Source organism: Zingiber officinale, chromosome 1B (genome assembly GCF_018446385.1).
Source record: "Zingiber officinale cultivar Zhangliang chromosome 1B, Zo_v1.1, whole genome shotgun sequence".
NCBI classification, from domain to species: domain Eukaryota; kingdom Viridiplantae; phylum Streptophyta; class Magnoliopsida; order Zingiberales; family Zingiberaceae; genus Zingiber; species Zingiber officinale.
The window spans coordinates 654,854-667,032 of record NC_055986.1 but is presented as its reverse complement, the minus strand read 5'-3'; the positions used below and the strand labels follow the sequence as shown (position 1 = coordinate 667,032).

Below are 12,179 nucleotides of genomic sequence, written 5' to 3'. Positions count from 1 at the left end.
CTTAGTTGTGGCTAATCCATTTACTACGGAATTGAGGACAAAACGATAACAAAGTTAAATATTTCGTTAACTTACTTATCATTATATTAAATAATTATTAATAAATCAAAAGATTTTTTTAAAATAATAATAATAATAATTAAAAAACAGAGAGGTAATTAAGTTCAACTCTCACTCCTTCATTTTCGGATTTCCTTCCGCTCATCCATCCACCGCTCGTCTTCTTCTTCTAATTAAATGATCCTTCTTCCCTGTGCGATCCAACCCTCTGCAACTGCAACAAGATGATGATCGAAGGTAGGCGCATGCATTCATTTCTTCGATCAATCATCTATCAGCAATGGTTTTTACGGTGTATTGATCAAGTTAATTGTGGTTTTTTAATTAATTTTTTCATTATATTGTTCATCTCAGAGACTCTGAATGGTCAAAAATCAGAAACTACGATGGATTTGCCATTGCCGGATCCAGGGCCGGACAAGGAGGCGCCGCCGCCGCTCTTCTGTTGCAACCAATGCGACAAGGAGACGGTGCACAAGATCGCCCAGCTGCTGAACCCCGGGCTCGCCGCGGCCTGCGTCGACAACACCACCGGCCTCTTCCGGGGCCCCGCCTCCGTCGCCGTCCCCTTCCGGCCGGAGATGGTCGACTACCTCACCCAGCGCAGCGAAACGTACGTGGCGGAAACCATGGCCCAGCGCGACGAAGCCGCCGACCCCGCCGCCGAGGAAATCTCCGACGATCCCGCCGACATCGTGTCCGACCTCATGGAGGACTTCGCCAGCTCCAAGCGCAACTTCTTCAGCCGCGTCTCCGGGTGGATCCTCAGCGACAACCGCGAGGACAAGGTGGACGACTTCGTGCTGGAGATGGAGAGGAACGCGTTCTGGCCGATCGACCGGCGGGAGGCGGTGGCGGAGACTCTGCTCCGGAACGTGGATTTCAAGAACGCGTTCCACTGCCCGATGAAGTTCGAGGCGGAGGGGCAGCTCGCGGCGCACCGGGACGAGTGCGGCTTCCGGATCATGGAGTGCTGCAACGAGAGGTGCAGGACCAAGTTCTCGGCGGCGCACGCGGCGAAGCACGACGAGGAGTGCCCCTTCAAGATCCTGCCCTGCGAGCAGAGGTGCGAGAAGAGCCTCATGAGGCGGGAGATGGACCGCCACTGCGTCACCGTCTGCCCCATGAAGCTGATGAACTGCCCCTTCTACCAGATCGGCTGCCAGTCGGCGTTCCCGCAGTGCACGCTCAAGGATCACTGCGCCGATTTCCTCAATGCGCACTTGTCCTGCGTCGTGCAAGTCATTCACAGGCAGGAGTTCTCCGACGAGGAGATTGACCAACGAGTCTTACTTCTTCAACAGGTTAAGCTAGCTAGCAACATGTTTCTATCGATAATTATACAATTAATCACAAATTCTTCATCCGATATGAATGTTTTATTTTGCAGTCGGAGTGTCGAAGCCAACTAAGTGAAGCCTTGGACGTTAGATCTCTTACGATAGCAGTGAGGGATCAAGAAGCAAAGATGAGGAAGTCTGACCGGGGACTCGGTACAGTTTATGAAGTCGATTAGAGCGAGCTTTGATATTTAATTTAAGAAGCTCCGACCAAGAAAATAAAACACTATATATATATAGATTCCTCTCTCTCTCTCTCTCTCTTTTTTTCTCTCTTGTTTTTTGGCCTCTGTTTTGCCAAAGCAAAACGTTGGAATTCGTAGTCTTTTGAGATCTGTTCTTGGTTCCAGTTGAGAGATCGATCGTTTTCTGTTCGTTTAATTTTTTGGTACTTAGATCAAAAGCATAGATATATATATATACCAGAGGGCATTGCGAAGTTCAATTTTTATTAGAAATAAAGGTATAAAATAATGAATAGGTAGAGTCTCTAAAATAGGGATCGAAATCGAAGTGAAGGAGGTGTCAATCCTTGGAGTTCGCATGGTTAATTGCATTGCACTACAGAATGGTCTAGCCGATCAGATTGCGAGGCCCCTTGACTAGATAGAACCTTAAATCGTATTAGTTCGATTCGGAGTTGAGTCCTCTCGATCTGATCGGATATGATAGACGTACAACCCAATCTGACTCATTGGCCGAGCGGAGGTTAAGTCCTCAAGGTGATCAACATTCCTTAGCCAACCTGGTCCCATCCAAGAATGAGATCCGACCAGACTCCTTGGACGAGTGAAGGCCGAGTTCTCAAAAAGGTCAAGCTCACAAGATGATCAGACTCCATTTGAAAATGAGATCCGACCATAGATTAAAGGGGACTCGATCAACAAACCATCAAAGTGTATCCAAGGCCCACCAATTGATATAGGAGAGAATCCAAAATTGAAAATTTTTAAGTAGTTATCCGTTAATTAAGTTTAGTTTATTTTTATATTTAATTTTGTCCTAAATCTTAAGAACCGAGTCTTGATAATTAATTTATCCTAAATCTTAGGGAATAAGTCTAGTTGATTATTTTTCTGTTTAGATTTTGTTGAGGATTTTGAGAGCTATATAAACCTATGCCTAAATGATGTTTGGAGACAAATTATTTTGATATTGAATTAATTGATTTCACTTAAGTCACGTTACGATTGCATCTCTTTTGTTCTTTATTTCCCGCCCTTATTTTCTCAAGAAGATTTTTTAAAATCTATCTTGAGTTATTTCTTATTTCGTTATTTCTCTCTTATTTCTTCTTAATCTCTCTATAACTTCACACTCCAGAATAATTTATATTCTACTTGATGTCAGTTCGTATCAAAGCTCATTAAGATCCAATGAAGGGTTGTCGTGGACATGGTCTTGATCGTGAAATGTAGGTTCCGGCTGAGGAAGCCTCACATTGTGGTCGTAGTACCTAAGACGAGATTCAGTATCTACAGAGACAAGTCACAAAGTTATCTCAACGTCTAACGACATGAGAACATAAATATCGTAAGTTCCTTTATTCCCCTTTTGAAAAATCTCTAATTTCCAATCGAGAAGAGTTGTCCAAACACAAGTTTGGTTTCAAGAAATATGAGTGCAACCACCCTACCACCTACAACTTCAAGAGAACACCAACTCCCAGTGCCTCTATGTCCCCCCTTCCTCTCACGGCAGCGGAGACAACCATGAGGATGCGGACCTCGACAACATCGAGTACGACCAGTCCTACTCTCTTGATCATCCAATTGCAGGAGGCAGCAAAGACGACGACAAGATTGAATTATTTGATGATCCAATTTACGACGAAGACGAGATCGAAACACTAGGCGAACCGATATTTGATGATGAAGTTGATGAGGTACTCTGTGGTGATGACCATGAGATTTTGGTCTTATTTAAGGATGCAGTTTGTGCCGTATCGGAAGACAATGCGAAGAAAAGGGAGACTATGGATGTTGAAGATATTATTTTGAACTCGAGGACGAGTTCTTTTCAACCTTGGGTGTTTGATGCAGGAGCATCCGGTGACACAATCATCTCGTACCATCCAACATGGCTATGTTCCCCTTGGAGTTGTTACGAGAAGAAAATAAAGCTACCAACTTTCCTTTTGAATCTAGATGAAGGACGATCGAGGAAGATGATGAGTTCGTGGTCTTTTGACGTGGTTGCACTCTATTCAGAGTCTGGACGTGATGGAATCCCTTTAGATTTGGTAATTAATAACTCTACAATACTTTCTATGTCCAAATTTTTGAACAAGATGAAGCACGAAGACATGATCTATACTTTGCTTCCTTACAAAAGCTATAAAATAGACCTAGACTTAGATCTACCAGCTGAGGTGCAACAACTCCTATCCGACTTTGCTAATTTGATGGCTGAATACCTTCCTCCGGGACTTTCCTCTATAAGAGACATTCAACACCAGATTGACCTCGTTCCGAGGTCAATCTTACCTAAGTGGCCGGCATACCATGTTAGCCCTAAGGATGCTGAAAAACTACAACGACAAGTTGTGGAGATATTGAGACTAGGTTATGTAGGATCGAAAAGAATTTAGATATCTCTACAATTGCATGATATTGTCCACTTTGGGCCTAAGTTCTCATGGTTTTGCTCTTGGGCTCTACCCAAAAGGCTTCATGCCAATGGAGATATCTTTTCTCTTATACACTCATGATCTTTTCCATGTGTTTTCAATATGGAGCTATGTTTGCAACCTTGCAACCCCAACAATCCCCCCCCCCTCAAACAAAGGACCACAGGTTTCCCACGTCCGATCCTCGACCCACCAAGTCTTCCTGCCCCTCGGTCCACCCGACCTACTAGGACTTCCTGTCTAGTGTCTGGTCCTCTTGATCTGAAGATAGGAGTCTCCTTTCTTTGTTCGAGGTCAATATTATACTCACATGTCTCAATCAGATCATAGCTCTTGTGCACAGTCGGCGGTTAAACCTTCTGGCAGTCCAGTCTCTGATATCAATTGTAGGATCGAAAAGAATTTAGATATCTCCACAATTGCATGATATTGTCCACTTTGGGCCTAAGCCCTCATGGTTTTGCTCTTGGGCTCTACCCAAAAGGCCTCATGTCAATGGAGATATCTTTTCTCTTATAAACTCATGATCTTTTCCATGTGTTTTCAATGTGGGACTATGTTTACAACCTTGCAACCCCAACAGGTTATACCTTCTGGCAGTCTAGTCTCTGATACCAATTGTAGGATCGAAAAGAATTTAGATATCTCCACAATTGCATGATATTTTCCACTTTGGGCCTAAGCCCTCATGGTTTTGCTCTTGGGCTCTACCCAAAAGGCCTTATGCCAATGGAGATATATTTTCTCTTATAAACCCATGATCTTTTCCATGTGTTTTCAATGTGGAACTATATTTACAACCCCAATAGGTTATACTCGTGAGAGTATGAGTCATTGTGCAGTCTCTTCCCTACTTACTACCATGAGTATTAAGGTTACCGACTTTGGATCTTTCTCAGATATGTATGTTGATGATCCCTCCTTTGGCAAGATATTTCAGGAGGCAACTAATGGACTTTGCAACAACTTTATTTTGCACAATGATTATCTATTTCGTGGACTACGATTGTGCATTTCAAATTGTTCCTTAAGGCAACACATTATCAGTGAATTGCATAACAAAGGACACTTTGGCCGAGATAAGACATTAGCCTCAACTCTTCTGACTTCTATTGGCCCAAGCTAACTAGTGACGTAGCTCATTTCGTGGATCATTGTTTTAATTGTCAGCAATCTAAGGGAACCCTCACCAATGCTGGTTTGTATACTCCCTTACCAATTCTCGAAGCTCTTTGGTATGAGGTTAGCATGGATTTCGTATTGGGTTTATCCCGCACCCAACAGACCGCATACTCTATTATAGTTGTGGTGGACTGATTCTCCAAGATGGCTCACTTTTGTGGCATGCAAAAAAACCATGGATGCTATTCGGATTGCCACTCTCTTCTTCAAAGAGATTATGCGTTTACATGGTATTCCTCAAACTATTACTTCGGATCGTGATACTTAATTTGTCAGTCAATTTTGGAAGACTTTATGGGAAAAGCTAGGGACAAAGCTAAATTTCAGTAACACCTATCACCCTCAAACATATGGTCAGACCGAGGTAGTGAATGAGAGCTTAGGAAATCTTCTGAGATATCTCACAGGAACCAAACCAAAGCAATGGGATCTAATTTTATCTCAAGCAGAATTCGCATACAATAGATCAAAGAACATGACCACTGGTTTGAATCCTTTCGAAGTTGTTTATGGACGAAACCCATTTAGAGTACTGGATTTAGTCCCTATTGTTGGATCGAAAGCGCTAGAGGGGGGTGAATAGCGCTCGTGGCTTTCACAGTCGATTTCGTAAAATTATCGAGTTATAATGCAGCGGAAATAGTAAAATGCACAAACACACAGAAGACTCAAGAAGTTACTTCGTTCGGAGCCTATCTCGACCACTACTCGAAGGCCCGCGGTCTCTGACCGCTTTCGGTGGGCAACAACTATAGTTCGTAAAAACTATTACAATCTAAGTACAATTCAAAGTAGTAATAAAAATTATACCGACAACAAAAGACTAAATCTGAAGCTCCGGGTTGTCGACGTCGAGTTGAGGCTTTGTCAGAACATCTCGTTAGCAGCAGGTTGCAGAAATATTGTTTGTGCGATGTTATGGAGAGCTGCTGTTCGAAGTCCCCTTATAAACAGTGTTGGAGGCGCCTCCAGGCCGCCGAGTCGTACGGGTGGATCAGCGCAAACCTGGTCGCATCTCATCCCTCTGAAGGCGCCTCCAAGCTGCTCCAAGGCACCTTCAACGCCTGGTCCAAGGCGCCTCCAGTTTCCTCCGAGACGCCTCCAACTCTTCTGGACAGCTGGCTTCGGCTAGCACCCGAGGCGCCTCCAAGCCCCATAGAGGCGCCTCGGACACTGTTCATCCGAGGTTAAAGATGCTCCTTTGTTCCTGCAAATTATGTTAGTCCACCAAACACACACATACCCTGCAAGACAAAGTTAGCATAAATAAAATATAGTAAATCAAGTGATTGACAGTCATCGGACTGTCCGGGTTTGACTTCAGATTTCCGACCGAAAACCCTAGGTCGACCCTGACGCCTACTGTTCCCTCTGCGGGGAATGCGTCCTCACCTAGTCCCCTCAGGAGAGATTACCTTATGCCAGTACGGTCCTCCAGACCGTCTGGACTTTTCGCCTAGGGTTACCACCCCCTATAACCTAGGGTTACCACCCCCTACAACCTAGGGTTACCACCCCCTAGGGTTTTTCTCCACCTAGGGTTACCACCCCCTAGGACCTAAGGTTACCCCCCCCCCCCTTAGGATTTTCCTCCACCTAGGGTTACCACCTCCTAGGACCTAAGGTTGCCGCCCCTTAGGGTTTTCCGCCACCTAGGGTTGCCACCTCCTAGGACCTAAGGTTGTCGTCCCTTAGGGTTTTCCGCCACCTAGGGTTACCACCCCCTAGGACCTAAGGTTACCCCCCCCCCCTTAGGATTTTTCCTTCACCTAGGGTTACCACCCCCTAGGACCTAAGGTTAACCCCCTTAGGTTTTCACCTTGCCTAACTACAGCTGGGACTTTTGCCTAAGCATCACTTAGGACTTTCCTGTAAGCTCCATGAACCTTGTTAGATAACACCACACCTTAACTTTGAACTCTTTGCCATAATCAAAACTCAGGTTCGATCATCTGGTGCGGTCACTGCACCAACACCTATTTCGCGTCTCGGACAAACTAACCCCAAGGCTGAGGAGATGGTCGAGCATCTTCGAGTTATTCATGAGCAGGTTAAGCAAGCTATTCAAGAAAGCAACACCAAATACAAAATCAGGGCAGATCGACATCGACGTCAGGTTCTTTTTGACATTGGTGATATGGTTTGGGTTGTATTAACTTATGATTGTTTCCCTGTTGGTGAATACAACAAGGTCAAAGATTGAAAGATTGGACTTTACGAGATACTAGAAAAGATTAATAACAATGTCTACATATTGCGACTTTCTAGTCATTTAAAAACTTCTGATGTTTTTAATATAAAACACCTAAGTCATTGTGCTCTGGAGCCGAATACACCCACCCTAAACTCGAGGACGAGTTCTCTTCAACTCCAGGCGACTAATGCAGGAGAGAATCCAAAATTGAGGTTTTTTTAAGTAGTTATCTGTTAATTAAGTTTATTTTAATTTTTATATCTAATTTTATCCTAAATCTTAGGAACCGAGTCTTGATAGTTAATTTATCCTAAATCTTTGAGAATAAGTCTAGTTGGTTATTTTTCCATTTAGATTTTTTTGAGGGTTTTCAGAGCTATATAAACCTATGCTCAGATAATGTTTGGTAACAAGTTATTTTGATACTGAATCAATTGGTTTCGCTTAAACCACGTTACGGCTAATCTCTTTTGTTTTTTATTTCCCGTTCTTATTTTCTCAAGAAAGTTTTTTAAAACCTATCTTGAGCTACTTCTTATTTCGTTATTTCTCTCTGATTTCTTCTTAATCCCTCTGTAACTTCACGCCCTCAGCGTCACTAACCCAACGGCCCAATATTCTCTTTTTGACGCTTTATATAACTATTGTCAGATAATCTAGGGAATATTCCCTTGAAGCTTCTAACCTACTAAATACAAAAATTGGGGGTCTATTTTAGAAAAATTGTCATAATACCATAGTAGTCAATTTTTTTTTAGAAATGCATTGATATTCATGCATAAAAAAAAACTAACAATAAATAACGGGTCTCCTCCTAAAGGAAGATTAGGCAATCAGATATCGTTATTCATTATCGCATTCTATTTTTCTGTTGATTCTTGCTTGATTTGAACATCTGAGTGCATTTTTAGTGTTTGTCACATTCTATTTTTCTCATGATTATTTGTTTGATTTGAACGTCTGAGTACTTGTGCTTTGTGCTGGGACCTCTTTGGCCCGGTTATTCATATTTTCTTCCCTCTACATTTTTTTCTAACACTCAAAATCGCTCAGGGCCATCGTCCTCTAGTCCAAAGTATTCTCATCATCAACATCAATAGCATCTAAAATTTAGTATCTATCTTCTTCGATTTTAGACCAGATCAAAGTTAATACATCGTAGTTTTTTTTTAAAAAAAAAAATTCTAATTTTAATCCGCTGGGAGCAGAACGTACCTTCTGTTCGAATAATTATATATCCCTATGCCTGTATGTCATTATTCTGTGAGCAATCAAAATATATATATATATATATATATATATATATATATATATCTAGATAATATATATATTGTGCCATCAAACATTTTTGCTGGTGTCATAATCCATGGAAAGAAGATGAGCATAGAGCAGCTGATTCCACGTATCAGGAACTCCGGGCAGGCACCAGTGGCTGCAGTCCTGAGGAGCATCCGCCGGCGTCCCCGGTTCCCGGTGCTTCGACGGATGGCCATCTCTTCTGAACTCCGTCAGACCCGTAATGTTCAGAAGCCGCGCTTTCTTCCCGCCACTCTTCATCCCTTCCACCGCGTCAGCGATGATCCAGTTGTTCCATGTCTCGGCCGGCCCGAGCTCGGAGGAACTCCTTTCCGGCTCTGTGTAGCTCGAGCACGTCCCTCCCTCATCCCACGTCCCGTTTCTGCATGGCGTCCATCTCACTCCGTGTTGGATCGTTCGTAGATTAATTAGTTAATTTATAGAATTTAAGAAATTAATGGCGACTTGCCTGAAATGAATTGGAGAATTGTTCCTGAAGAAAACAGAGCCCTTTTGCAGTTTGTTCAAACTCCATAGCTTGACCGTATCAATCGTTCGACGAAATGCCTCCTTCACATCCATGGTCGTGTTTATTTCTCCGCCCACCTGAAAATACATTCCCCTGAAGCATATTAAAGTCCAGCGATTAGTCTGATCGATTGAGCAAGTGCACCTACGATCCAATCGTCTTCTTTTGGTTCCACCAGTGGCCGGCGTTGAGGACCAGCACGTCGGCGTCCACCCAGTGCTTGGATTGCCAATTGAGCTCGTCGAGGTGGATGGCGCTACGGACGCTGCTCGGCGCGGCCGGAGGCGGCCGGCTGACAGCGGCGAGGAACGGGGCGCGGTAGTACTCCACCGTGAGGTTGTGGTCGCTGAAGACGATGGAGAGGAAGCCCTTGTGCTTCGTTATCGGATTCCCGTACTTCTCGTAGATGCTCGATTGGTTGCGCACCGCTTTGGCCAGCATGCACACGAGCGACTCCCACTGGTTTCGCCCGATCGAATCCCCCACGAAGACTATCTTCCCGTTTCTGCTCCTCTCCAGCAACTCTGATGCGTTAAATCTGCATTTATTTATAGATAGATATATAATTAAGAAAAATCAAAATCCAATCTTTTCGATTCCAAATGGAACCAAACGGCAGCAATTGAATTAATCATTGGACAAAATCGGAACTTGGGGAGATTGCAGCCACGGGGTTGCCACCGCCAGTAAAGATAGCCGGAATCAGAGCGGCCATTTTGACGGCATCGGAAACCGGGGTCGAGGAAGGGGCAATCCTCGGTGTAGGCCTCGGCCCGGTGGGTCCCGTCCCAGACCCACCGACCGGAGGTGTAATCGCAGGCGGCGTCGCCCTCCGGCGGTGGTTTATCATACGTACCGCCGGCGATGCGGAGCAAAAGAAGTGGCTGGAAGGGAGTGAACCAGTGGAGGAGGAGGAGGAGGGAGAGGAGGAGGATGACGGAGAAGATGGAGAAAACAATTTCTGATCTCTTGAGGAAGAAGAAGCGCGGTGGAGGCGCCTTCTCCATCGATAACGGTGGAGGTGGAGATGAATACGGATCGGTAATTTTAAATTCTCACTTAAACATTTTTTTTTTTACAGAAGGTGTGATTAAATGAGCCAGATCAAACTTAGCTGGTTTAAGATTCTTTATTAAATTTTTTATCTAAATCTATCCGAACTTAAATTTACTCACGGATATTTTCATGAACATTGTTAAGCTTTTAATCGAATTCTAACTGTAAATATTTTTTTTAATTCTATACAAAATTTTTATTTATTTCTTAAAGTTATATTATTTATTTTTGTAAAAAATATATATTAAATATTACATTGGGAAAGAACATATAAAATCTACTTATCGATATATATATGATATATCCCAAAGGAAACTTAAACCTAAGAAAAATCTTATTAATTAAATTTATTATAATTCATCCTTAAATTTTAAAATCTTAAACCCTAAATATATATACTATACTATACCCTATGAATATATCAAATTTTTAATCTGAAACACTATAAACCAAGAAGAAAGCTTAACCCTGAAAGGAAAAATTTATTGACTCAAACCCGTTGATCCGGTAGTAAGAGCGGGCCCCCCCCCCCTTTTTTCTTGCAAAGTCAACGCCAAGTGGAAGTCACCGGAACAGCCGCCCACCCAGAGGAGAATGTGGTCCGACCGGACGGACGGCCATAGAGGGCCGGTCCGATTGGACTGCCGGCCGGCCGATGGAATCGAGTACCCGGAAAGGTCCGGCCGGTTTGCACTCATAGTTGGTAGGCACCCTGTCAAATCGGGGTTCCGACGCTCAGTTAAAAAGGTCATGGGCCGAGCTGACCTTTTGACCGATCACAGTCATAAAGCACCCCTGTTTGTTAGTCTCCACAAAGCACAAGTAAACCACTGCGGATGTCCTTAGGTATCTTTCCGCTCGGACTACAAGTTTGGAGCAAAGGAAATGGCCAAAGGATTTCTTTCTCCAACAACCTGTAGGTTTCACGTGTGTGTCATGCTCCAAATCTTGTGACAGGGGATTCTGCCGTCCCATCGAGGGCATGCTTTGACTGTAGCGATATGGGTCAGGTAAACTTTCTGATAGCCGCGTACCTAGGAAAGGACAGGTAAGCTTTCGACAGCCGATACCTAGGATAGGACAGGGGACACTTATGCACCTTGGTACACGTGTCGAACCTTTCACACTCTATATAAAGAACCTCGTGTTTCATCGACGAGGAGGATGGTATGTACCGAGACTTCGGAGCCACCTTGTTCATCGTGATTTACCCGACTTGAGCGCCGAGGGTCGTCACTGAATCCCTTCCTACTCGACTTGCGTGATAGCCGAGCATCTCGACACTAGTTGGAGACCTACATCAGCGAGCCTTGGAGCGTCACGTGCCCCGCGTCCCAGTTCGGACAGATCAAATTGGCGCCGTCTGGGAACGCCCCTGCATCCGAGCGGAGACAATGGACGAGGCCGGACGACAACACACGGTGACGCTTTAGGGAGGAACTCGACGCTCTGGTCGAGATAAGGGCCGCCAAACTCGTGGAGCAAAGCAAAAGCATCCGCCGAGCGCGGAGCAACAGCAACGTCCGCGGGGCCGGAAGCACCTCCACCACCGTCGCATTCCACCGGGCCTCCCTGGAGCCACGCCAGCCCGAAGAGATATAGGATCTTCCTCAGATGAAATGCCAAGGCGGGATGACAAGAAGGGGAAAGCTCCCCGGACGGACTCATCTCCCGAGCGGACCAACCGCCAATTTTCGGAAGCCATTCTGCGAGATCCTCTGCCCAAGCACTACGTGCCCCCTACGATCGGCGAGTATAATGGAACAACGGACCCGGATGATCATTTGGGTAAGTTTGATAATACCGCCACGCTCCACCAATACACTGATGGAGTAAAGTGCCGAGTCTTCCTTACCACGCTCTCGGGATCGGCTCAGCGGTGGTTCCGTAGAC

At 44.6% G+C, this 12,179-nt stretch overlaps 1 protein-coding gene across 1 annotated transcript; it reads right to left on the bottom strand.

Annotated features, from left to right (window-relative positions):
- Positions 1 to 9,100: 9,100 nt before the first annotated feature.
- Positions 9,101 to 10,237, bottom strand: LOC121992686 (protein trichome birefringence-like 9). The gene is made up of 3 exons (XM_042547206.1): positions 9,882 to 10,237; positions 9,379 to 9,768; positions 9,101 to 9,323 (listed from the first exon to the last, which is right to left on the bottom strand). The coding sequence occupies exons 1-3, from the start codon at positions 10,235 to 10,237 to the stop codon at positions 9,134 to 9,136; spliced, it is 936 nt and encodes a 311-aa protein (XP_042403140.1). The 3' UTR covers positions 9,101 to 9,133.
- Between the last annotated feature and the right edge of the window lie 1,942 nt (positions 10,238 to 12,179).